Source organism: Hemicordylus capensis, chromosome 1, assembly GCF_027244095.1.
Source record: "Hemicordylus capensis ecotype Gifberg chromosome 1, rHemCap1.1.pri, whole genome shotgun sequence".
Lineage (NCBI taxonomy): Eukaryota > Metazoa > Chordata > Lepidosauria > Squamata > Cordylidae > Hemicordylus > Hemicordylus capensis.
In genome coordinates this window covers 454,526,240-454,552,669 of record NC_069657.1, presented here as the reverse complement: position 1 = coordinate 454,552,669, position 26,430 = coordinate 454,526,240, and the positions used below count along the sequence as shown (strand labels likewise).

The 26,430-nt window shown below is 48.5% G+C and overlaps 1 protein-coding gene across 3 annotated transcripts in view; it reads right to left on the bottom strand.

Annotated features, from left to right (window-relative positions):
* Positions 1–585: 585 nt before the first annotated feature.
* Positions 586–26,430, bottom strand: part of LOC128324584 (uncharacterized) — a 64,736-nt gene continuing 38,891 nt past the window's right edge. For 2 of the 3 annotated variants that reach the window (XM_053249324.1, XM_053249332.1), the window contains exon 5: positions 6,568–7,866. In XM_053249324.1, the coding sequence (XP_053105299.1) occupies positions 7,106–7,866 (761 nt within the window). In that variant the 3' untranslated portion in view covers positions 6,568–7,105. Of the gene's footprint in view, positions 4,774–6,567; positions 7,867–26,430 lie in introns of those variants that run through there. The other variant, XM_053249342.1, reaches the window with a different exon arrangement.

Genomic DNA, 26,430 nt, shown 5'->3' with positions numbered 1-26,430 from the left:
AGTCCTTTAACTTCCAACACACAAGACCACGGGAGTGGGGGGGAGATAAAAGAGGAATCAAAAAGGATCCACGTGCCCACCTCCACACTTCTAAGCCCACCTGGCTGGCTGGCTTGCTCTCCCTGCCTCTGCAGCTGCTTTCTGGGCAGGAGAGTGGGCTGGGTTGGGCTGGGAGGGATGGAAGGAGGCTGCCAGCTGGATGATCTTGCAGAAGACCCCCCCCCCACCGCCCCCCAAAAAACACAAGTTGTGTGTGTGTGTTTCATTCATTACAATGAAAGATTTTAGAAGTGCACACTGTGCATGTGCGGTAGGAAAAAAAGGAGGCGCGGTATCCCACCTGCTCTAGAAAGCCATCGGCCAGAGAAAGACCCAGGAGCAAGCAAGCAGTATGACTGGTCCATGGGAAAAATTAAAAGGAAAAGAGGGAACACTGCATCCAAGCAGCCCTATGTGAATGCCCCCAGAATTGTTATTTCAGCTTCAGGTTGTGGCTTCTATGCAACTGATGATTATCCCACGATTAAGCCTGCCATCTGGGAAAGACCCTGGAGGTGGAGCGGAAGCAATAAAACCCGCACAACCTGCAAACAGGAATTGTTTTAATTAAAAGACACAGGATCCCTTAAAAGGCTTTAATAGCACTTTGCCTGTCCACACCGGACAGGCTGGTGTTGCAACTGTGTTTTATTACCAAAAACATTGCCACAAATCAGGTATGAAAAAAGCATGGTGCATAATACAACGGGATGCAGCTGGCCAACCGTGACACCTAAATGCTCCATAAAAAGTGAGTGAACAAAGGATGGCAATCCCCGACCGAAGGGCTAGTGTGCAAACAACCAACGCAGGTGTGGTCAACATTAAGCTCGCCATCTGTTTTTGGACTACAACTCCCATCATCCCCAGCCACAAAATTGCATTCTGGAGGTGATGGGAGTCCAACAACAGCTGGAGAGACACAGGTAGATCGCATCCTTTTCAATTATGTGAAGCAACTGCTGGACCCAGTGAGTAAACAAAAACCAGCTTCTTCAGAACCCTGTAGCCTGCTTAGAATTCACCCCTCCTAAGCATGGTTGCTGGGTATTTTCACCTAGAGATGTTGCCTGCCTCTTTAAACGCTTCACCATCTCCATCATTTGATGGGAAAGGGCCTACCATGGCCAGAGTCATTTTTTAAAAAGAAAAGAAAGAAAACACATGCACTCACATCCCACATGGGAATATAATTTATCACTAATTGACAATAATGCCCCACGATCAAATCCAGCCAATTATGAAAGTACAGAAGGGCAGACTGAGGCTGAAGGCCAGCAGGGCAGTGAACCGTGGATGGACAAGAGAATCACAGGGGGCATCTTTTGATAATGGCCATCGCTTTCACGCCATGTGGTTGCTTCTCAGAGACAGCTTTTGCGCTGCTGCTGTCTTGCAGCCCATACTTTCCCCTCATTAGCTTTGCATCCCAAAGGCTGATCATACCAGCAATATGTAGGGCAATGCCACAAAGTTTGGCTAGTCCCAAACAATTCAGTTTAGTGTGTGTAAAAGGAAGAATAATTTGCGCTCAGAGAAGCCCATGCACTCCCACCCCAGCACACTGACACAAGTGTCCTACCCAGCTTTTGGAGCTGTGCATGCTCCCAGGATTCAACTGTGTGTGAACAAACAACTAGGGAGGAGGAGGAATTGCTCGTCCTGAAGAGAGTTCTCCTGCAAGAGAGAGGAGCTCTCCTGCTCAGTCCTACCCAGCTCCTCTCATATGATCACTCCCCAGTCCTCCTACCGAGTTGTTTGCTCACACGATTGAAAATTGGGTGTGCCCAACTCCTAAGACTGGGTACGATGCTTGTCCTACCCAATTTTTTGATCATGTGAACTGCCTTACTAGTCTGCATAGCCTATTAGCCAGGCACAGTTCTTTAATGGGCTGCCTTGGGAACTTCAGCTGGTACAAAATGCAGCCACTTGGATGCTAGTGGGGACTATACAGCACAAGAGGATAAGATCCATTTTGTACCAACTGTACTGACTGCTCGTTCTTTTCTGGGCCCAATTTAAAGTGGTGGTATTAACCTTTAAAGCCTTTATCAGGGGGGTTGAAACTTGGGTCCACAGAGGGTATTGGACTACAGGGACGACTGTGGGAGTTGTAATCAGTATTCTCTCTAACAGGGGTTTCCAGATGTTATTGACTACAACTCCCAGAATCTCCAAGCAAAAGCCATTGCAGCTGGGGATTCGGGGAGTTGTAGTCAACAACATCTGAGAAACCCTGATAGAGGGAACACTGGTTGTAATCCAGCAACATCTGGGGACTCATGTCTGAGAAACCCTGGCCTATGATGTGGTCTGCAGTCAGTTACCTGAAGGATCTCCTTCTCCCGTTGGAGCTTCCCTTGGCATTGAGAGAGCCTCTCAAGCTCTCCTCTTTGGTCCACCTTTGGTACACATTCAGTGTGTGGGTGCTTTCTCTGCTGTAGCGCTGCAGCCTTGGAATTCCCTCCCCAAGAAAATTCATCAGGCCCCCACCCTGGTAGCTTTTAAAGCTGCTGTTCAGAGTCATCTGTTCCATGTGGCTTTTAGCTGACTGTTTTTGGCAGTAGTCTTAATTTGGCTGCTGTCTGGTTTTATTGCTGCTTTTGATATTGATTTTGCTATGCATGTTATGGTTTTAATTAACTGTGTTTGCTGTGTTGGTCCTGAAAGGCAGGATATACATGATTTTCAAATAAATAAATACAATTTCCCAGCGGCAAGCAAGAAAGCCTGCAGTGGTAACTTTGACAGAGGCACACCAGGAAGTCTCCTCTGAGGAGGAGTAATTCTGCTGGGTGTCTGCATCAGGAAGGATACAAGTGCACCCAGTGCAAAGTTTCCACAGTTTTCTACCTTGAGCAGAGGATGATGGGAAGCACAGTCAGAACAGCCAACCATGCAGAGCTGAAGCAAGACAGCTGCAGACAACAGTACTTGTTGTACAGTTGAACCTTCCGTTGCTTCATCAGTGTCTTCCTCATGGCATGCCAAGTAGTTCTCTCCCAGCCCAAAGAACCGCCCACAGAAGAAACTGCCCATGGTCTCCCTGCACGATACTCTGCTCTGAGCTTGCCTGCCTCCAGTTCTTCTTCCTGCCTCTGAGGATGGGAAATTCAGTTACATCTCTATGTTGGATGTGACTGAATGGTCACTGCCAATGCAGACACAGTTGAAACACATTCCCAGGAGCCTTTTCTTAGCGTGGACACTGTCTGAATCTGCTACACGTGCACAGATCAGGATTGAAGCTATGGTCTCGCTCAGAAGCTAGAGCGAGACCACAGCTTGGCAGAGGGTCAAAGCTGACAGGAAACAGGCATTGTGATATCAACACTCATCTCATGGTCACCTCCAGGAGACCTGGCATCTAGGCTTTGGTACCTACCTTTTCAAAAACCTGCAAACCCTGTTTAACCAGATACAACAGCCGAGGACGAAAGAAATGTGTTTGTATGCCCAAAGCAATGATGCTCTATCATATTACTGCTGACCCTCTTAACACCTAGTCTCCAGCCAACGTTTCTTTTGCTCAATAGCAGCTGATCACCCATCAAGGACCATAACATCTGGATTATCCTGGGGCCCTAAATCTGAATGGCCATCCTTTGTTTCCAGCCCAGGGCCCAGCCAACATAGTCTCCCTTTGTTACTGGCAAAAGAGATAGTAGTCAGCCTTCAGAAAAGCAATTGGAGTGGCGGGGAGGGAATTAGAAGAGAGGGGAATTAGGGCAGAAGACAATGGCCTCATTGATACAGGGGGGTTGGGGGAAGGGCAATGCTGAGGGTGGACAACAGTCTGCAATTTATGGATTCATATTTGATTTCTTAACTGCAGCAGCTGAAAACTCATTATGAATTATTTTGTAAAATTATGAATCAAAGGACAACATCAAACCCGAAACGGTGAAATGTCACACACAAGGGGTAGGCTGCAGTGGTAAAGCACATGTCTTCCATGCAGAAGATCCTGGGTTCAATTCTTGGCATCTCCAGACAGGACTGTCTCACTGGGAGGTGTGTGAGGGGGCAGAGAAAGAAATCTGGCAAGTTGCTGTTTCGACCAGCAGACATTAAGGACTCCTATTGGTTAATCACAATTTTCAGAGACCTACAGACGTGGGGTGATAATATACTCTAGGTGTCTGAAGGTGTCAAACATTTTATGTTCTTGTTTCCCCCTCTGCTCGCTCTCTCAAGGAATAATTGCAATACTTCTACCGGGTTGCAAACTGGAATAGTTTCATTCCCTCTCAGGATGTCCATAGAATGGAGAGAGAAATATGCTGAGTTGTTGATGTTCTAAAAATGTTGCAGCATTCATTTTAAAGCTTTGTGAGCCAAGAATTAATCATGAGAAGGAAACTTTCTCAAAGTGGATGTCATATGTTTGCTGTGCATCTGACTCCTGTGGAAGAAGGGGGAGGTCCCCTGTTCCCATAAACACCAAGGCACAGACCCATGCAATCCTTGAATAGCCATTAATGTCTCAGCATCCCACAGAGCATCCAGCGACAGATCTTCCTCCCACCACCTCCATACAAAATGGCTCCAGGAGTCCCTTGGGCACGGCTCCTGGAATGCTTCCTGTGCCAGATGAAGGCTTGGGGCCTCGCCTCCTCCAAGAAGCCTAGAGGAAGCCTCAACCACTCTAGGGGGCTCCAGTCTGCTTCCAAGTGTGCCCCTTTCCCTCCTCTGCTCATGCATGTGGTGGGGTTAGGACGTCTCATCTCCCTGCAAAAAAGGGGGAGAGGAGAAAGAGTGAGCAAGAAGAGAAGGGGGAAAGTGTAGCCTACAGCTTTCTGTAATGTCTGCTGCTAGTTCTTTACCCAATCTGCCTTATACCAAATCATATATTGGCCCATCTAGCCCAGTGCTGTCTACTCTGCTGGCAGCATCCAATTGGGAAATTAGGGCAAAGGACCTTCCCCAATTTTACTACCAGCCTCTTCCAACTGGAAATGGCAGAGGCTCAACGTTTGTGTGGCTGCACAGGGCCTCTCTCTCTCACTCTCTCAATAGGCCTACTCAGGAGCAGGGGAAGCTATGGCTCCTTCCTTTTGTCTTTGTCCAAGCTACATGGTTTTATGTCGGTCCTATTATGATGGCAGCTTCCCTACACTCATGGCTTGCCACTGCAGAGCACACAGAGCTAAGAAAAGTCCCATTGAAAGTCCAATAGACCCTGAGCAGTCAGAGCATGGAACGCCTCCAACAGTTGCCTCCATGAAAGAGCCCTGGAGTTCGGGGGCGGCGGTGGGGGGGACGGGGACCCAGTGCTCCACAGAGAGGCTCCTGTCCTGTTCCTAGAACCTCCTGCTTCACCCCCAGGAGCAAAGGCAACATCATAGGCTAAGTATTCACCAGGCTGCTTGGGGCCTCCATCCCAATGGGCCTCCCAGTGGAGAGGGAGGCCAGCTCAGGCACCTGATTTGGATCAGTGCCAGGCACCTGAACTCCAGGAAGGGGTCAGCCTCTTGGCTCCTACTGAACCCCATCCATTTGCAGCCAGTCTTAATTATTATTATCTATATATTTAATCCCCGTAGACGTGCCTCAGCCTCTGTGGGGATGCGTCCCGGCAACCCAGCTGATTGGCTGGGCAGCGGAGAGGAGGGACGCACCTGATTGGCTGAGGCGTGTCTGTGGTGGAGGACAGAGGCGGCGGCGGGCCTTGCCGGGCCATGGAGGCCAGGGCGGTGGCGGGCCCGGCGAAGGAGGGGAGGCCGGCGGTGGCGGGGGCCCTGGCCTGGCCGGGGAGGCTGGTGGTGGTGGGCCCGGCCCGGCCGGGGAGGCCGCGGAGGCCAGCGAATGCGGAGGCCGGTGATGGCGGGCCCAGCCCAAATGCGGAGGCCGGCGGCGGCCCAGCCGGAGACTAGTATGGGGGGGAGAGAGGTAGCCGGCCCCCAAAAATGCACAGATGCTCTGTGCGGGGGTCGGCTTGTTATTATTATTTTGCATTTATATCCCGCTCTTCCTCCAAGGAGCCCAGAGCGGTGTACTAAGTTTCTCCTCACAACAACCCTGTGAAGTAGGTTAGGCTGAGAGAGAAGTGACTGGCCCAGAGTTACCCAGCTAGTAACATGGCTGAATGGGGATTTGAACTCAGGTCTCCCCGATCCTAGTCCAGCACTCTAGCCACTACACCACAACAGCTCCTCTTTTGAGCTCTTGTTTCCAGCTGCTGCCTTGTTAGACCTGGGTATAGACACTCAAGCTCAAGGAGGTTCCAGGTTCAGTCCCTACACCTTCTGTGAAAAAGACCTCTCTGTGCCCGAGACCTTAGAGACCTACTGTGAGCCAGTCTTGTTGACCAGAGGTTTGACCTAGTAATACAAGGCAGTTTCTCAGAATTAAGCATCCTACCCCTGTGAAAGCTGAAGACTGGCTCCTGCCCATCTTGACAGCTCACTGAATTTCGCTGAAACTGTCAGCTCCATCCAGCACCGATAACAATCCCACCCCTGTTTCTATCATAGACACTTAATTCTAAATGAAAGACAGGTGAGTAAAAACAAAAACGCAAGATTGCGCCAGGGGCTGTTGAGCCTTTTTGAGCCTTTGAATCACACACTGAGCAACAATCAAAGCAGAGGTTGAAATGAGTTCAGAGGATTAGACATACCCACACTAAACCAGTTTAACAATCATTCCCCCATCTCAGCAAATCCTGGAAACTGTAGTGTGGGATGGGCAAACTACAGAGAATTCTAGTCAAACCAGCAGAGAATTCTCTGTATATACCTCATCAAAACTACAGTTCTCAGGATTCTTTGGGTGGAAGCCATCAGAGTTACAGGCGATATAAAATCAATGTAAATCACATGGAGCCTTATTAGCGTGTCTGTTGTTCACACATGTACATCACATATGATTACTGAACTCTTGATGACTGAAAGCGGAATGTGAACCTGACTCCTTTGGAAAGCATTGAGTATCAATGTGAGACAAGGAGATGTGAAGTTGTTTATCTGTGCAGCAATTTATCTGTACTTGCCCATTCACACATGCAAGATATCACATCAAGCTGCTGCAGCCATGAAATGAAGATGAACCAGCCTTAGGTCTAGGGGCACAGGCTGGCAAGGACACCTACTTGCATCTCTGTACCGATGCTCAGGCTCTCATAGAGGTCCTCAAAACGTTTTTCTGGGATGGGCGGAGGTTCTTCCTCTTCCTCTTCTGTGGGTCTGTCATGGTTTGCAGATTGCAGTGGCTGAGCTGCCTTGGGCTTCTTGCAAACGCGAGCATACATCTCACTCAGCCTCTTCTCCATGGCAGACCCAGGCTGAACGGAAGCCTCTTCTTCCAGTGTCATTTCCTGCAATTGCTGATGCGACTCATTGCACTGTAGAGCTGCAACCAGCTGTGTTGGCATGCCACTAGACCACTCTGGAGTCCTTATCTCCTTCCCACCAGATTCCGCAGACTCTGCAAAGGGATTCCTTGCTCTGGCTGGCAATCTAGGGGCCTCCTTTGGTTCCGAACAACCACTGGTACATATTACCCCCTCTTCAACCTGGATGCTTTCGTACACTTGGCTATCCATGCTCTGAATCAGTGGCTCCATTATAGAGATGTGGGCCTCCTTTGGAGTCATTGGAAGCTTCCTAGACTGCAATGAGCCCGGGGTTGTTGGGTTCGGACATGCCATGTGTGGAGCCAAGCTTCCCAGAGGGTCCAAATCTGACATTCTGGACTTCTCTGTCCTTCGGTGACCTGGACTAGCCGCATTTGTGTCCCTTGGAAAGTTAGAATTTTCTGGCTGAAGGTCTGCAGCAAATCCATTTGTTTGCTTCTCAGCTTGATGATTGGGGAGTGAGCTACCTGTTGAAAGAAAGACTCAGTTTTAATTGCATGCCACTTTACCACTTTTGGTTAAAAAAAAAAAGAGTTGGAAAATATGACTCAAGCTTTACAAATGATAAAAGCATTAACCCTGCTAACTGAGCAAAGAGGCACCTTTTAAAAGCGGTGATTCTCTTTATTTAGCAGAGGGAGAGCAACTGGCCCTATCCAGCCTCAGCACAGCATCCCTCTAGTGGCTGCTGCTGGAGTCTATTTGTCATATTCTTATTTTATAACTAAAAAGTCTAGCTTTCGTGGCGGTGGAGGGGGGATCATCTCAATCCCTTGCAACAAGAATAACCTTGTATTTATTACCCAAGTGAAAACAAGGATAGCCAATGATGTCCTACTGATCCCTGCCAAAAGCATGAAGCCAGACCTGCCCCTTGGCCACTGTGACTGGAGAGATGAGGGGAGTTGTAGTCCAGAAGCACCTGGGGTCCTAGGGACTCAAAGTCGGGAACGCCTGCCCTTAGAGCTGCAGTCACGAGGCTGCTCAGAAAGGAAGCTGTACGATCAGCCACCACTTAGCAGTGGCCTGGTCAACACATGCTGCAGAAGAAGCTGGTACAATCTCAAGGTGGTAGAATGGACTGTACTACGTTGGACTGCGGGGGTCGGGGGGTCGTGTTTTTTAAAACTCCCTTTTGTAAAAACAAAGAACCTTCTTACCAGTAGAAAATTAGTATAGTAGAGAGTAGATTGTGTTAGAATTCTAGTCCCTGATTGGAGCAGCCCTTTCATGTCACAGAGAGCAGAGCTGGTCTTGTGGTAGCAAACATGGCTTGTCCCCCTAGCTAAGCAGGGTCCGCCCTGGTTGCAGTTGAATGGGAGACCACTTGTGAGCACTGTAAGATATTCCCCTTAGAGGGTGGAGCCGCTCTGGGAAGAGCAAAAAGGTCCCAAGTTCCCTCCCTGGCTTCTCCCAGATAGGGCTGAGAGAGATTCCTACCTGCAATCTTGGAGAAGCCGCTGCCAATCTGTGAAGAAAATACTGAGCTAGATAGACCAGTGGTCTGACTCAGTATACGGCAGCTTCCTATGTTCCTATGAAGCAAAGTGAGGCAGCAGTCACCTCAGGCAGCAGATGATTCGGGTGTCATAAGGGCAGCAAGACGCCCTCTGCTCCCACCATTGGAGCAGCTCTTTGGGACCTGCCTGATCCTTGCAAGCATGTCGCCTCTCCTCACACACTCCTTGCAAAACTTGCAAGAAGCACCATGAGAGGAGGAGGCTGCTGACACGTTTCCTCCCCCCTCACCCCCTGTGCCAGTTCCAAAGCTTTCCAGGGTTGGCTTTGAAAGGGGCCCCACCAGGGTTATGAGGGTCACCTCATTATGAGGGTCACCTCAGGCACCACTATACTTTGGGCTGCCCCTGTTGTGCTAATCGTGTTACTTGCAGAGTTTTGCTTTTAAGGGAAGCACCCTCCCACCAGCAGTCTGAAGTGGTACAATCCATACTGCCACCTCAAGTTTCTACCACAGCTCCAGTCACAGACTAGCATCCCCTGAAGAGGTAGAACCAGGGCCAGGGCTAAGCAGATGAAGGGGTGTTTCTATGCAGGTGTCAGGGTGTCTCTATTCTCAATGGCCACCACTGAATTCTATGGAGAAATTAAACAGGCTCTATTCTCAGACACAGTTAATCAAATTATAAAATTATCTCAGACACAGTGGTTATAAAATTAAGATATTTTTTTAAAAAAACCCATTGGGTTAATATGAAAATTAAGAGGCTTACTGTTTTTGCTCATGCTCCAAAAAGCATGGAAATTGCAACTTAAGTTGTCCTATAAGCACTAAAGGTGTCCTGTAAGTAGGACCTATATGTGCTGCAAGCAGTAAAAACTTTGTACAGCTTCATATAGTATCCTGGCTTTGCAGAGTAGGCTGTATGCGTGCACACCTTGAGTCTTTCCAGATAACAAAAAGATGTGGGATGTGCATACCTCCACACATTCCTGCAGGCTTCTGTACTACTTCCCAGCACTATCTCTCCATCTGATGACACTATTCCATATATGTGGGCGGCAAAGAAACATCTCCCACCCCACCACGCGTCTATTGCGTCTGCTCAATGAAGGCCAGTGGAGCTTTTTCGTGTAGCAAAGTTATTGCTTCACACATCCCCCTGCGTAATGGGGGAGGAACCATCTATTGCCCGCTGTGACCAGTTTGCATGCATCACTTTGGAGATAAAGTCGCTCACGTCTGTGCCAATTTGGACACCAGGGTTGTGGCAGTTCTGGCTGACATGCCTCGGGTACCATCCGGTCCTATTGTGTTGGGCTCTTTTCAGTTGGTACAGCCCAAAGTTGTGGATAAGATCCTGAGCAGTGTGCGGGCAACGTCATATGCTCTAGACCCCTGCCCTTCATGGCTAATAAAAACTGCCAGGGAAGGTATGGGCAGTTGGTTGAAGACTACAATCAATGCTTCATTAGAGGGCAGGATGCCATCGTGCCTCAAGGAGAGAGTGGTGAGACCACTATTTTAAAAGCCCTCCTTTGATCTCTCCAACCTGAAAATTACAAGCCTGTTTTGGGGCTCCCCTTTTGGGGCAAGGCGCTAGAGCGTGTGGTGGCGTCTCAGCTGCAGAGGGTCTTGGATGATACGGATTATCTAGATCCCTTTCAATCTGGCTTCTGTCCTGGATTTGGGTCTGAGACTGCCTTGGTTGCCCTAGTGGATGACCTATGCCAGGAGCTTGACAGCAGGAGTTCATCCCTGCTGATTCTGCTGGACCTCTCAGCGGCGTTCGATACCATCAGCCATGGTATCCTTCTGGACCGCCTCTCAAATATGGGGATTGGAGGCACTGCTTTTGAGTGGCTTCAGTCCTTTCTTGTGAGGAGGGTCCAGAAGGTGGTGCTGGGGGACTACTGCTCAACTCCTTGGCCATTGGCTTGTGGGGTCCTGCAGGGTTCGGTCTTGTCCCCCATGCTGTTCAACATCTACATGAAACTGCTGGGAGAGGTCATCTGGGGACTTGGACTGAGTTGTCAGAAATATGCAGATGACACTCAGCTCTACGTCTACTTATCACCTGATCCTAGGGAGGCAGTGGATGACCTGAATCAGGGCTTGGAGGCTGTGATGGGCTGGATGTGGGCTAGTAAACCGAGATTTAATCCAGACAAGACAGAGGTGCTGTTGGTCAGTAGGAGAGACAATTGGGGTGAAGGGATCTGACCAGTTCTGGCTAGGGTTGCACTCTCCTTGAAAGAGCAAGTTCACAGCTTGGGAGTACTGCTGGATCTGGCTCTGCTTTTGGAAGTTCAGGTGGAGGCAGTGGCCAGAGGTGCTTTTGCACAGCTTTGGCTAGTGCATCAGCTGCATCCCTTTCTCGAGAAGGCAGAACTGGTCACATTTACCCACGCCCTAGTCACGTCATGGCTGGATTATTGTAACCCACTCTAAGTGGGGTTGCCCTTGAAGAATATTCAGAAACTGCAGCTAGTGCAAAATGCGGTAGCTAGGATTGTATCTGGAGCTGCCCACTGGGATCATATTACACCCACTCTGAAAGAGCTGCACTGGCTACCAATTTGTTTCTGGATCCAAATCAAGGTGCTGGTTTTGGCCTTTAAAGCCCTTAATGGTTTGGGCCCTGGATATCTGAAGGACTGCCTGCTCCCAAAGGTTGCTGCCTACTTGACCAGATCACCAGAGGGGGCTCTGCTCCGTGTGCTGACAATGAGGGAGGCTCGGGTGTTGTGTACGCAGGACAGGGCCTTCTCAGTCATTGCCCCAGGCTTTGGAATGCTCTTCCAGCTGAAATCCGCTCCTCCGTCTCCTTGACAGTTTTTAGGGGAAAAGTAAAGATGTGGCTCTTCACCCAGGATTTTGAATGAGAGTATGTTTTTACTGCTGCTGCTTTGTGTTATGTATTATTATTATTTTATGGGTTATTAAATTTTTATAGCAAGATTTTTATATTCATATTATCTGTACTTTTGTATTATGTATTTTAATTATCAAGATCATCTGTACCTTTGTATTTTAATTATCTGTTGTTTAAATTGTATTCTAAACCGCTTTGAGATTATTTTAATGAAATGTGGTATATAAATTGAACAATAAATAAATCTTGAGATCAGGGGCCTCACATGATTTTCATATGTCAACTACAAGCCAGCTCTTGCTTTCCAATTACTACTTTTCAGGCAAATGGGGAAAAGGCTTGCTCTTCTTGGAGCGGGCCGGTAGGTGGCTCTGTGGAGATCACACAAGGTCTCTATTCTGCGTCTGAACGAAGTGTCCGCTGATCGTGAGATTGTGATGGGAAGTAGGACGGAAGCCTGTGGGAGTGTGTGGAGGATCAGGAAGCTCACACTTAGCGTTTACACACAGCTTCTCACAGCTTCATGCTACCTGGAAGGACTCTTTGCTTTGGTCTTTCAGCTCAGAGTGAAGCCAGGGGGACAGAGCAGGCCCTACCATAAGGGGAAAGGAGGCTTCCTCCTCAAAACCCCACTCTTTCTCCTGTGCTGCCCCTTAGACATGGGCAACTCTAGTTTGGGGGAGCAAAAGGGTGGCAAAGATTGGAGCGTGAGGATTAACTATACATTAAATACTTATAGAGATACAGTAATTAATGCTGTTAGTTTATTTACCTTATTAATAAAGCTTAAGCCACCTAATGGCGCAGTGGGGAAGTAACTTGCAGAGGGAACAAGAGATTGCTGGTTTGAATCCCCACTGGTATGTTTTCCAGACTATGGAAAACTCCTATATGGGGCAGCGGTGATATAAGGAGAAGCTGAAAGGCATCTTCTCATACTGTGCGGGAGATGGCAATGGTAAACCCCTCCTGTATTCTACCAAAGAAAAACCACAGGGCTCTATGGGCACCAGGAGTCGACACCGACTCGACGGCACAACCTTACCTTTACTTTACTTAACATTTTGAAACTTATTAAGAAAATGGGCCAGATTCCGCTTAGAAAATACAGAGGTTGTTCACACAACCAAAAACTGGGTAGGGCAAGTGTCCCAGCCAGGTTTGGGGGCTGTGCATGCTCCCAATTTTCGGTTGTGTGGGAGGCTGGAGTAAACAACTAGGCATGAGAAGGAGGGAGAAATGATTGTGTGGGAGACAGGAGCTGGGTGGGACATCCTTTCCTCCCACCTTGGTCAAATGTGGTGTATGAAAGCTGGATAGGACAGCACTGTCCTACCCAGCTCCTGTCTCCCACACAATCACTGTTCCCTCCTCCTACCTCTGAATACCAGTTGCAGGGGAGCAACAGCAAGAGAGAGGGCATGCCCTCAACTCCTGCCTGTAGGCTTCCAGCGGCATCTGGTGGACCATTGTGTGAAACAGGATGCTGGACTAGATGGGCTCCCTTGGGCCTGATCCAGCAGGGCTGTTCTTATGTTCTTACGTTCTTACCTAGTTGTTTGCTCCCACAACTGAAAATTGGGAGCGTACACAGCTCCCAAACCTGGGTAGGACGGACAGTCTGTCCTTTTGGATTAGGCCAACCTTGCTGATCTGCTTCCAGGGTAGTTTTCTCTTCCTGTCCAATACCACGGGGTGGGGAGAAAGGGACATTCGGTACCAGGCCCGCTGAAATCTACAGGGGAGATGACCCTGCACACATGGTCTTAGCCAGCTGGCCAGAAAGAAAGCTAAGGGGTCGGCCTGGCTCCTGAGAGGCTGGGGGAGCCTCCCACCTTCTGGCTTCTGCTGCTTGTTCTGGAGCAGAGGAGTGAGTGAATGAGGCTCCTTCAAACAATGGAGGCCTTTAAAATTAATTAATTCAAACGACAGCAACATATATACTGTAACTCAGGAGTGCACAACTTAAATGCCCAGGTGCGCTAGAACAAACCATGACTTGGTCTGCAGGGGCCAAGGTTGATTTTCCGCGCATTAATTATTACATTTAAAGGATTTAAATATTAATTGAAGCAGTTATTAGTTCCTAGTGTTCTGGTTGGCTTAAGGCTGTAATAAAATTGATTCTGATTCTAGTTACTTGTGAATCTTTCCCCCTCCCCACAACTTTAACTAAGAATAGCAGCCAGAAAATAGTCGGTGGGGAGCCTGGAGTGCATGCCAGCCGCCCCCCTCACCGCAATGCCAGGTCCTCCTCTCTCCCCAAGTCGCTGTTACTTTCAGGGTGCAATCCTAAAAGTGCTTACTTGGGAGTCAGTCTCACTGGGGACACCACAGGACACATTTCTGAGCTCATTCACAGGACAGTTCTTTAAGGCAGTTCCAGCTCCTACGTTGCTGCAGGATATTCCCACCTGGGAGCCAGTAATAAAAAGTCCCCGTGGACCAGATTTTGGCCCCTAGGCCTTACATTGTACAGGCCTGCTAGAACTGTATTGTCTGACACTTTGCTGTAACGTTCCAGTCTAGTGGATGATGGAGCAGAAAATATTGGGGGGGGGGGTTGTGCCTGCCACCCCTTAGAGTCACCGCTGCTCTTAGGCCTGGACAAACACCTTTGTGATGATGCCTCTCCAAACCCCTCTCAAACCCCACTTTTCCCAGGAAGCCTGTAGCAACCCCCTTTAGTCCCCACTCAGGGGTCAGCCACCTCTTCCTATAAGCAAGCCTAAAGTATATGACATGACTGCATATCCTTCCCGTTCACCCCCAAGCCTCTTGGTAAAGCATCATGTGTATGGGTGGCACTGTCTAAATAACAAACAATCATGTCAGGCAGCAGGGTGGGGGTGGGGGTGGGCGGACATTTCCCTGCCCCCCACCCGGGCTTCATTTCTGCATGTAAGTGCGTAACACTTAAATAACGAGCCACAGTCCAAATCATGGAGCGGGTGTCATTTTGACTTGTTGCATGTATGCAATTTACCGAAGGCCACTTGGGACGGGGTGGGGTGGGGGGTTTCTCATGGAAGAGCCTGGAAAAAGAGCCTGGGCGCATGATCACTGCAGAAGAAACGGAAGTGCGGGTGCACAATTGGGGGTGGGGGCAGAGGACCAAGGGGATATTTGCAAGGCTTCAGGATAGCTTTTTCCAACCGCCACAGAGAGCAGTAAAGAAGACTTTGATCTCTCGGTTCCCATTCAGGTTTTCTCCAAGGCCCGTGGCAGGCTGCGTGCCCCCTCACCCCAAAGCCTTGAGGGCGTCCCTGGCTCTTGTTTTTTTCCATGCCCCTCTCCATAGGGCACACACACACGTGAGAGTGGGGTGGGGTGGGGTGGTGCAGAATCGGGGCATTAATGCAACTGCTCTCACATTACAGAATCCCAGCCCGTTTGGCAGAACGCCAGCTCTGGTAATAATTTTATTCCTTTTGTCTAAGTGGAGTTTAAGTGAAGGAGCAGCAGGTTCCAACACTGTCTGCAGAAGCCGTTGATTGCTAGCCCTGGCACCGAGACTTGCTCAACAGGTTCTCTCTCCTGAAGATGAAATGAGAGCCTCTGTGTGTGTGTGTGTGTGTGTGTGTGTGTGTGTGTGTTCTTGTGGGCTGGCCCTGAACCAGAAAGGCTTCCCAGGCTGTTCCTGCACTTTCTCCCCATCCAGCTAACAGCAGCTTGGGCGCGGGGGGGGAGGGGGGAGGGGAGGGAGTGATTTAGGTCAGGGAACTGTGCAGGCGGTGGGGGAGGGAGGGCTAACCCCATCCCCCAGTGCCGCCATTGCTCCAGTCAAGAGACAGACACAGGACGCCTCCAACTCCGACTTCTCTACAGCATCAAGGGCCCTCATGGCCTGCGTAGCAGGGATAGCAAACAGAGCCAGTGCAAGGCAATTTGATACCCTAGGCCAGTAACTGAAATGGTAAGATCTCTTCCACTGTTTAGCAAGGGGCACAATGGGCGGGGAAGGTCTCCTGCACAAGCTCCAATAAAACTACTGGGAAACAGGCAAGAGCACTATTGTGCGCTTGCACGACTCCCAAGAATGTCAATGCACCTTGCACAGGAGAACATCCCTGTCCACTGTGCCCCATGGGCCAGATGTCTCTGTCTCTTGCTTGTAGGGACCGTTCCTAGCGGTGAGGTGTGCACGCACACTGAGGCAGGGAGAGTGACCAAAACCAAACATCTTCTGTTGCGCATCAGGGGGAAGGATTCACCAGAAATGATTTGATGCAAATAACACTCTAAAAATAGGCACCCACAACCTAATCTGGCCAGTTAACAACATAAACAGGGCAGGGATGTCCTGGGAGGAAGGAAGGCCAAAGGGCTCAAGCGCTTCCTTGCAGGCAAAGGGATTATTCCGCCTTGTGCTGCTTACAGCTGTCAGTATCAATTCTCTGCGCCTGCTCAGTGAACGAATGTCGTCCGTCCCCCCCCCCCCCCGCAGTGAGCGTGAAGGAAAACCTCTGCTCCAAACTGCTCTGTGGCTGCATGCATGACAATGCTACACATGCATGTGCGTGCAAACACACACACGCATGTACTGAGATTCAAGTTTGCAAAGTTTCAAATGCTGGTGACATTTTAGGATTTGAATCTAACTTTTTAAGTTATGCAGCTGCCTTATTCGAGGCAGGTCCCTAATCCGTCTTGCCCAGAATTGGCTGCATCTGACTGGCAACAGCTGAACAGACTCTCAAACATCCGCTTTCTTGCTCTTGCCCTTTTAAGTAAGGGTGCCAGGCACTGAACCTGGAGAGGAGAGCTGGTCTTGTGGTAGCAAGCATGACTTGTCCCCTTAGCTAAGCAGGGTCCGCCCTGGTGGCATATGAATGGGAGACTTGACGTGTGAGCACTGCAAGATATTTCCCTCAGGGGATGGAGCCGCTCTGCGAAGAGCAGAAGATTCCCAGTTCCCTTTCTGGCTTCTCCAAAGATAGGGCTGAGAGAGATCCCTGCCTGCAACCTTGGAGAAGCCGCTGCCAGTCTGTGAAGACAATACTGAGCTAGATGGACCAAGGGTCTGACTCAGTATATGGCAGCTTCCTAGGTTCCTATGTAACCTGGGACCTTCTGCAAGCAAAGCGGGTGCTCTGCTACTGAACTATGGATCACCCCCACCAAATGAAGTGAAACTGCCTTATACCTGAAACACGCTCTTTCTTGCTCAGTACAGTGTACTCTGACCAGTAGCAGCTCTCTAGGGCATTAAGCAGAGAGAGGGAGGTATTACCCAGCCCTCCTGTCGGCTGATCTTTTTAGCTGGAGATGTTCGGGATTAAACCTGGGCCCCTCCGCATGCAAAGGATGTGCTCTCCCACCAAGCTACAGGCTCTCCCCAGACACAGAGACAATTGCCCAACAGCACTTTGAAGGGATATGTACCCTTCATGATCCAAACAATCCTCTTTGCATTAATAGTTGCAAGATCCACACTGAGAATCAGCCAGAGCCTTCTTTACTCCTCCACTGTCTCAGTCAGCCGGCAGCTTCTGCTCTCTTAAAACCTCCCTGCCTAATCTCCTTTGCTGCCCCTATGCCTGGGAACGCCCTGGCAGAAGACTTATGTGGTGGTGGTGGTGCCTCCTTCCGCTTCTTTAAATCCCTCCTGAAAACTCACGGCTGCTGTGAGATTATTGGCTTAATGCAGAGAGGGCTAACCTAAGGCTCTTCAGCTCTTGGTGGACTACAGCGCCCATCACCGGCAGCCACGCTCTATTTGATGGGCGGGGTAGTCCCACACACAAGCTGAAAAGCCTCAAGTTGGCCACGCCTGGCTTAATGGCTCAGTCTTCATATCCCAACTGAACGGAAGCAGAAGTTCACGTTGCTGCATCGGCTGACACCCACCCCTTGTTAGCCCAGCCTCAGAGCCTCTCCCTCCCTTCCTGTGTTTGTTGCCTCTGCCACTGTCAAAAGTCACACGGAAAGCTCCTTGGGGCAAGGATCGCTCTTGTCTGCTCCTCTTCCAAATCAGTAGTATGCCAGGTACTCTGAAGTCGACTATACTACAACTACTAACACATCTCTTGCAGCAACAACTTTCTTCTCCCCTGCACTATAAGGTCACTTGTGAATGCAGATTTTTCACAGTTTTCTCCCGTATCATTCTGAGTTTTTGTTCTTGCTCTGCAGCCAGGGTGAGGAACTCATGTCAACACACAGCACCAAGTCCAATCAAGGCAGGGCCGTTTGCCCTGAAAGCGCGGCTGTCTTAACTCTCAAAACGACCTGGCATCTTCTCAGCAGAGCTGTTCACAAGCAAACCACAATGACTCATCCCACCCTGCAGAACTCCACTCTTTAGGTGCCTAAATCCACATTCATCCATCCCATGGCTGCACCCTGCAGAGAAACATTACAGCCCCAGCCTCAGGAGTCACAGACTCTCCCACCTCTCTTCCCATTCTCTGCCATGTCCATATGTGCAGGGAGTTTGGTATGAAACCACGGGGCTAAGCCTGTGTTCACACTAGCAGTTTGCAGCTAGGAATACTGCTAGCCGGCTGTGACTCTTCTGTTGCAGGCCTCTCGGACTTGGCCAACAACAGTTTGGTGTTACATTACTGCTGGAAGGCCCAAGGCCCCAAGTGGGGAATCAGCAGCAGAGTAAGAAATTGTTTTATAACTGCTTCCCTCGTAAACACAAAGCAATCTTATGTGGATTCAACTAAGACTTCATAGGGAAAAAACCTTCATTTTCTCCTTCTTCCCCTCCCTTTACTTTCTGACTCCAACCCACACACTTTCTACAGGATCCCCACTGGGAAAACATCCAAACAACAAAACACAAAAGATTACAAGATAGAACACACACACACACACACACACACACACACACACTATAACAACCTGCACTGAACGGATTTAAAATTTGGTGACAAAGACTAGAAGTCTTTTACGTGGTCTCCTGTCATGCACACTTCTCCTGATTCTTGGATTCTCTGGCACAGGAACTGTTTGTAATATTTCTTCTGGTACCAAGGACTGTCCGTTACATTCATCAGCCTCATCTGTAAGGTAGAAACTGGAGGCAAGATCAAAGTCCCCTCCAGTTCCTCTCTTGAGACCAGACTCCCTTCCCTCTTTTCTCACAGTATGCATGCTTACAAGTCTTGAACTGTTCCATTTCTTTCCATCACCCAATATGGCAGTATGCCCTCAGATTTTGATTATTTGTTTTTGTTGGAGATGGAGTTCCAGTGCATCGACCTTTTGCACCAACTATCCTCATGACCACTAGGGGCATTGGGAGTAGAAGTAGTTAGTGAGGGTCTCCTTACCTGTCCCTTCTTGCCTCTACTCTATGACCCCTGCCTTGACTCCTCAGGTACTTCCTGTAGGGAGTCAGTCCTCTTCCTTTCCTCCTAGAAAGAAAATGGAAACATCTCTCTCTCTCCACCTATTCATTATGTAGCTGATAGATAGGCTAGGTCTTTCCTATCCCAGATGTACTTCACCAATAAATCAATTTAGTTAGACTCTACAGTGATATCCATGCATGTTACTTAAACAGCTGTAGCAACTAAACTCTGCACTCTGTAACTGGAGTGGTTGCTTCCTTGGTGCTTTGCTAAAAAAACAAAACCCTAACAGGGTTACGGGCCCAGCAGCCCAAAAGTCTGCAGCAGATTTTTTTTCTTTTAAAATGCAGCTGAGATAGTTAGTAAGACAGCATGGATCCAGAGGTGAATGGTGCTGCCCTCTCCAAGCTGAATGGAAAGAATTACAATCAATGGGTCATGACAATGGAAGCCCTCCCGAAGGCAAAAGTTAATGGAGCCCTCGTTTAATGAAAAAAAGTTAATGGAGCCCTCACAGAACCAAGACCAACAGATGGGGCGGCTGCCCCAAAGGAGTGGGATTCAGAGAATGACAGAGCATATGGCTTGATTCTTCTTTATATAAGTGATGATTTACTAATGCATTTCAAGGAGACTAAAATTGCCTCAGAGGTGTTGAAAAGGCCCAAAAAGCAATATGGGAGAGTCTCTCCCAACGCTGCTGTCCTTTTAAATCAAAGGATTTCCAAAATGCAGCTGGAAAGGGGATCTTTCAACCCATATAAGTGCAATGCAGGAGACTCACATATTACTTTAAAAATATGGATCTACTTTGGATGATCAAGTGTTAATTGTTCACCTCACCGTTCACCTCTGCAGGTTCTCACTCAGCAGAGCTATCCCAGGTTGTGAGGAGTTTAGTCTCTGCTCCTTCTCCTTCAAATCAGTCCCTGGGGTCATTCTGCTGTCACGCTTTTAATGGGTTCTTTGCGAACAAGATCTCCTGTATTCGGGCCAACCTGGACTCCACTATTTCTGCAAGGTCTATGGAGGTGTTCAGCAATCCTTCTTGTAGTATTAGTTTGGACCAGTTTCAGTCTGTGACTCCTGAGGATGTGGACAAGCTGCTTGGAGTGGTGCTGCCTACCACCTGTTTTCTGGATCCTTGCTCGACTTGTCTGCTTCTATCTAGCAGGGAGATTGTTGGAGGTGGCCTAGTTAATATCATAAATGCATTGCTGAGGGAGGGTAGGGTGCCTCCTTGTCTGAAGGAGGCAATGGTTAGACCGCTCCTTAAGAAGCCTTCCTTGGACCCCTTAGCAATGGATAGTTACTGGCCAATCTCCAATCGCCTTTGGTTGGGCAAGGTGATTGAGAGGTGGTGGCCGACCAGCTCCAGGCAGTTTTGGAGGAAACTGATTATCCAGACCCATTTCAAACTGGCTTTAGAGCTGGCTATGGGTTTGAGACAGCCTTGGTGGGCCTGATGAATGACGTTTACTGGGGAACCAACAGAGGGAGTGTGACTCTGCTGGTTCTTCTGGATCTCTTGATGGCATTCGATACCATCAACCATGGTATCAGTTGGCATACCAACCATGGCACTGAGGGCCTTTTTCACCACATTTTGGGCCACTCCAGGTGGTCCTTATGTAGCAGTACATTCAGAAATCCCCCACTGGCAGTCAGAAATGCTAGTTGCTTTTCCCACCACCACCATCTGAACACTCCATCTTCTCCCACCTCATTACCACATTGCAGACAACAAACTGAGCATGAGCCAGCTGTGTGATGCAGCTGATATAAAAATGGATGCAATCTTCAGCTGCCTTAAGAGAAGTGTACTGTCCAGATCACAAGAAGTGTTTGTTCTACTCTATTCTGCGCTGCTCAGACCTCACTTGGAATACTGTTTCCAGTTCTGGATCCTGCATTTAAGAAGCATGTCGATTAAACTAGGATGGGTTCAGAGAAGTGCAACAAAGATGGTGAAGGGTCTGGTTACCAAGTTCCATGAAGAATGGTTGAAGGAGCTGGTTAAGTTTAGCCTGGAGCAAAAAAAAAGACTAAGGGGGGATATGGTCGTTAGCTTATGTGAGAGAGTGCAGACTTGTTCTCTCTTGCTGTTGAGGACAGGACTAGAGCCCATTGGTTGAAATTACAAAGAAGCAGATTTAGGCTAGACATTAGGAATAATTTCCTAATTGTAAGAGCTGTTTGACAGTGGAACGGTTTGCCTTGCACAGTGGTGGGCTCTCCTTTGCTTGAGTTTTTCAAACAGAGGCTGGACAGCCATCTGTCAGGGATGCTGTAGCAGTTTCCAGCACTGAGCAGTGGCTTGGACTAGACTATCAAGGTTCCTTCCAGTTCTATGACTGCGTGAGTCTAATCAGCCAAACAGGTCTCTATGCTGAAAAGCAAGACTGAACGGTAGTAACAGGTGGAATCCCAGGAAGTAAGGGCAACACTAATCTGTGGGTCAGGCCACAGCTAGAAGTGAGCTGCTAGTATTTATAGGTAGCCAGCACAGGTTAACCATCAACAGCAGACTCCAGCAGTCAAGAAATACGCCACGGACTAACACTTGGTAGGGTTGCAATGAAGGCCTTGGAAAAGATATTTAGATGCCGTGATGTGCCTATACCTACAAAGATTAGAATCGTCCGGAAAATGGTTTTTCCCGTGACGCTTTATGGATGTGAAAGCTGGACTTTGAAGAAGCAAGATAGAAAAAGCATTGACGCTTTTGAACTTTGGCGCTGTAGAAGACCTTTGAGGATACCGTGGACAGCCAGGAAAATAAACAGATGGATCATGGAACAAATTAATCCACAATTTTCGCTTGAGGCGCAACTGACCAGGCTCAAACTATCATACTTCAGATACATTATGTGAAAATCCAGCTCCCTAGAGAAGTACATAATGCTGGGAAAAGTTGAAGGAAAGAGAAGAAGAGGACGGACAGCAGCAAGGTGGATGGACTCGATGATGACAGCAATGACTGCACCACTGAGAGACCTTAAAGGCCAAGTTGAAGACAGATCAGCCTGGAGAGAATCTATCGATGTGGTCACTAAGAGTCGACACCGACTTGATGGCATGTAATCAATCAATCAATCACAGGTCAGGAGTTGCCAAGGAGAGAGAAGTCTGGGGCTCAAAAATGTGATGATTATGAACAGGGCACCCAGCGGGTCTTCTTCCAAGGAACAGTGGAGTATCAAGGTTGCAGGCTCAAGACCACTGAGTACTAAAAACACTATGTATGATATGGCTCAGATGGAAAGGGACCCTTTGGTGACAAGAGTACTTGACAAAACGAAGCCATCCTATCCCCGGCTTCCAACAAAGCCTGTTTTGCTTTAGTGCCTGGAGTCAGCTGCATAATTAAGAGGTTTTCTTCTCTGCTCTGTCAGTGTGAACTCAAGCCTGAAGATAATCAAGGGCTCCCTCACCTCCATGGGTGGGGAGATATAAAAGGAAATCCCTTTCTCTGTTCTAGAGGAAACTCCTTCCCCACCCCTACTCTATAGCCTCTGTCATGAAACCAGCATAGCTGGAAAACCCCCAGATGTCCCCTTAAAACCACCATCTCCATCTGGAGGATAATCCATGTTAAATAGATTCCAATCGCCTTATGCACACAGCAGACAGCGGCATTTCAGGATTTAGACCAGGGAGACCCTCAGGGAGAGAGGGACCCCCCATATCACTGGCATTAGAGTCCTCAAGGCCATTAACTCAGTGGGAAGCACCACATTTGGCTTAGCACTACCAGAACCATATAAACCAAAGCAAAGAAGAGCAAAGATAAAAATGGCTGGGATGGTTTAACGGCTTTGTCTAAATATAGGCCGGCTGTGGGCGTTCACAGGAGTTGTTACGCAGCATTCTGAATGGCCACAACACACTTGGTAGCTATTTCAGGGCTCCAGGTTGCCTTGAACCAATCTCAGTCCTAGTGTTGGCCTTAACTACAAAGGCAGAAGGCAACAGTCACCTCAGTCAGCACATTCAGGGTCCCCTTAAAAAGGGGGCAAATAAATTTAGTTTTCAATGGAGCTTATTCCCAAGTAAGTATGCATGGGATTGCAATCATTCATTCATCTATGTAAACTGCTTTGGGAACTTTTCTTGAAAAGCGGTATATACAGTAAATATTCATTGTATTCGCATTTATTGATTGATTTGATTTGATTTTTATACCACCCTTCCAAAATGGCAAATCGGTGGGACTTACTATCAAATAATCATTCACAGGATTGGGCTCTTAGGCAGGTTTTTGGTGGGGTTTTTTAAAAGATGGGAATGGCACCATTTAGATTTTCTGCCTCCGGCATTAAAATATTACAGAAATTGAATCCAGGTACTTGGATTTTTTTAAGGCAAAGTTCTTAGGGATACACCACCCCTCAAGGCTGGCCAAGGAAGAAAGGTTCAGGGCATCAAGCTCCTTCTGTGGCAGATTCCATCCAACAAGGTTCTCTAACTTCTAGGGCTAGTCCTCCCATTGGATAGGCCAGGGATTCCCAACCTTGGGTCCTCAGCTGTTGTTGGATTACAGCTGTAGCAATAGTCAGGCTTGAGGGAGGACTATTATATATATAGACTCAATTAGAGTAACTGCTTGGAGGGTGGGCTTCTCCAAATCCCTGTGACCCAATCCAATATGAGGGGCAGGGTTTATGGACAACAGCCTATAGTGGAGCAGGGGAGGGATGTGTTCGAGTTCAGTTCTTCCCTGGAGGCTTTGGAGTGAGGTCTGATCAGCAGCTACTGTAGGGAAAGGGGAGACTAACAGCCGAGCTGGGAATCAACTGGAAGTTCCTTACCTGGAAGTAAGTAGGAAGGATAGGAACCTGTTTTGCTAAACATGTCAGGGAATTTATCTTTAAGTGCTTGGATCTGACTGTTGATACCTTTATAGTTTCCCTTACCATCCAATTATTATAAATCCTTGTTGTTGTTACTGAGTGTCACTCCTTATTGGGTCCTGCCCTAGTCACATGCTCCTGAAGGCCTGAGACTGCTCAAGCCTTTCTTGTAGGGAGGGGCTTTCCACTTCACTCTCCCAGAATATTGCCCTGGGAGGGTGAATCTGCTTCTATTAAAAAGTGGATGGTGGCAGCCTACCCGGGATTCTTCACTGCTAGAGGAGCGATTTTGTACTCCCCCCCACCTCGATCATTACAACAAATCCCATCATCCTCAGCCTCAATGGCATCTGGCCATCATCCCCAGTCACAGTGACCTACATCAAGTCCCAGATGCAAGCAGTGTGCGCGCATGCTCTCAGTTTTGGATTGCGAGAACCCATAAATGTAGGGCTTCCAGTCATGTCCAGCCCACCTCAACCCTAGAGCAACCACCCCAGATCAATCCTAGGTCACCAATCTGGGGCTGATGTGGACTGGGCACAGTGGCAAGCCAGGTACTCCCAAGACAAAACTGGGAGTGTGCAGGCAGCTTGGAGCGAGGATTCCCACTTCCCCTCCATCATGAGAACGCACCCTTAGCAAACTTTTTCTTAACTCCTCATTAGCTCCTTTGTTAGCAAGCTAAATGGGAGACTCCATGATTAAGCTCTACCAACTGAGTTGTTTGTAGATTGAAATCCGCCAGTCAGCTTTTATAATTGTGAAATGCATTTGCTTTTGGTATACATTATTATCTGAATTAATGAACACATTAAAACATATACCTTTGTTTTTACTTTAATTGTGGGCCGCACAATGGAACTGAGGCCAAGCCTAAACCTCAGCCTTTTCAGTTTTCCAAGGCCAACACGCCTGCTGCTTCCATGCTCACGCCAGAGCTGGAAGGGAAACCTCCACCTCCACAGAGCGTGGCCTACAAGGCATAAAGCTATTCACAGATGGCGAAGCTATTGTTCCAACAGGAAGGCAAGCTTTCCCCTCTGACTGCTGCCCTGCTCTCCCAGCCCAAGGTGAGGGGTGGGGGCAAGCGACAGCAATTTCTCACGCTTAGGGTTGCCAACTCTGACCGAAATGATTCCTGGAAATTCATTTTCCCCAATTTTTTTTTTGAATACTTTGCACAATATCAAGCTCTTAAAATCTCCCGGATTGTTTTCAAGAGTCACCTGGAGATCGATGCCGATTTTAGAAGCTCCGGGTCACTTCTGGAGAGCTGGCAACCCTACTCACGCTCCTGCGGAAAGAAAGAGCACTCAGTCCAGGGCAATTGGGCTCCATTTCAGAACCCAAGAAAAACAGCATCTTTAGGGACAGCACCATCAGCTCTTCAACAGACACTTCCATATGGATTTGCCAAAGGACCGAGAGTTGAGGCGGGGAGATGCTCAGAGGCATCTAACACTTTATTACCATTTCACACATTTTAGGATTGAGGCCTGGCTGGGGTGGGAGATTTCAGGTCCTGCCATTAAGGGCAGGAACCCCAGCAAAGCATCCCTCCAGTGGCTGTGCCTGTTCCTTATGTTTCTTTTTAGATTGTGAGCCTTTTGGGGATAGGCAAGTATCTTATTTATGGGGGGGGGTTGTGTGTGTGTTTTTTCTAAAAGTAAACTGCTTTGAGAAATTTGATTGAAGAGCAGTATGTATATAGTAGTAGTAGTAGTAGTAGGGGTAGCAGAGCATGAAAGAGGCCACTGGGCACAATCTCCTGGAGGTTTTACAGATAGGGCTTTCGCCCCCCGAATCCACTCCTAATTGGAGTGTGCCAGTCCACATATTCACTGGATTTAACCCGACCTCCCTGCAGGCTATCAGGGACCAGGACAGACAGGGCTTTGCTTTTCTCTGAAGGGAGACTGCAAATTCTGGCTTCGCCCGAGGTATGCCCGGGGTAAAAAGAATCCTCTATTTCCAACAGCTTTTGAAAAAAAAAGCTCCGGGGCTTCTGCTTTCTCCAAAGGTGTTGCTGGAGGTTGTTGTTAAAAACCTCCTGGAGATTCAACTGCCCTGTGAGCCGAAGAAGCAGGAACCACAGAAGTGGTTGAAGGGCCTCATTGCCAACTCTTCCAGTTGTTCTATTTAAAAGCCAATCTCCTGGAGGTTTTTCACACATGGCTCTATGCCTCAGGGTATCTGAAGAGCAAACCTGCTTTGCATCAGATTCAGAGAAAGCAGAACCCCCGGAGTGTCCCCCACACACACAAAAAAAAAGCTGCTGGAAATGGAGGGTTTTTTTTACCCCGGACATAACTCAGGCTAAGCCAGAATTCGCAGCCTCCCTTTGGAGAAAAACAAAGCCCTGCCTGTCCTCATCCCTGATAGCCTGCAGGGAGGTAGGGTTAAATCCAGCAAATATATGGACTGGCATACTCCAATCAGGAGTGGGGGGTGGGGAGGGGGCCTGTCTGTAAAACCTCCTGGGAAGTTCTCTCCCCCAAGCCTCACTGCCGTCAGTGAACAGGAACTCTTGCACAGCT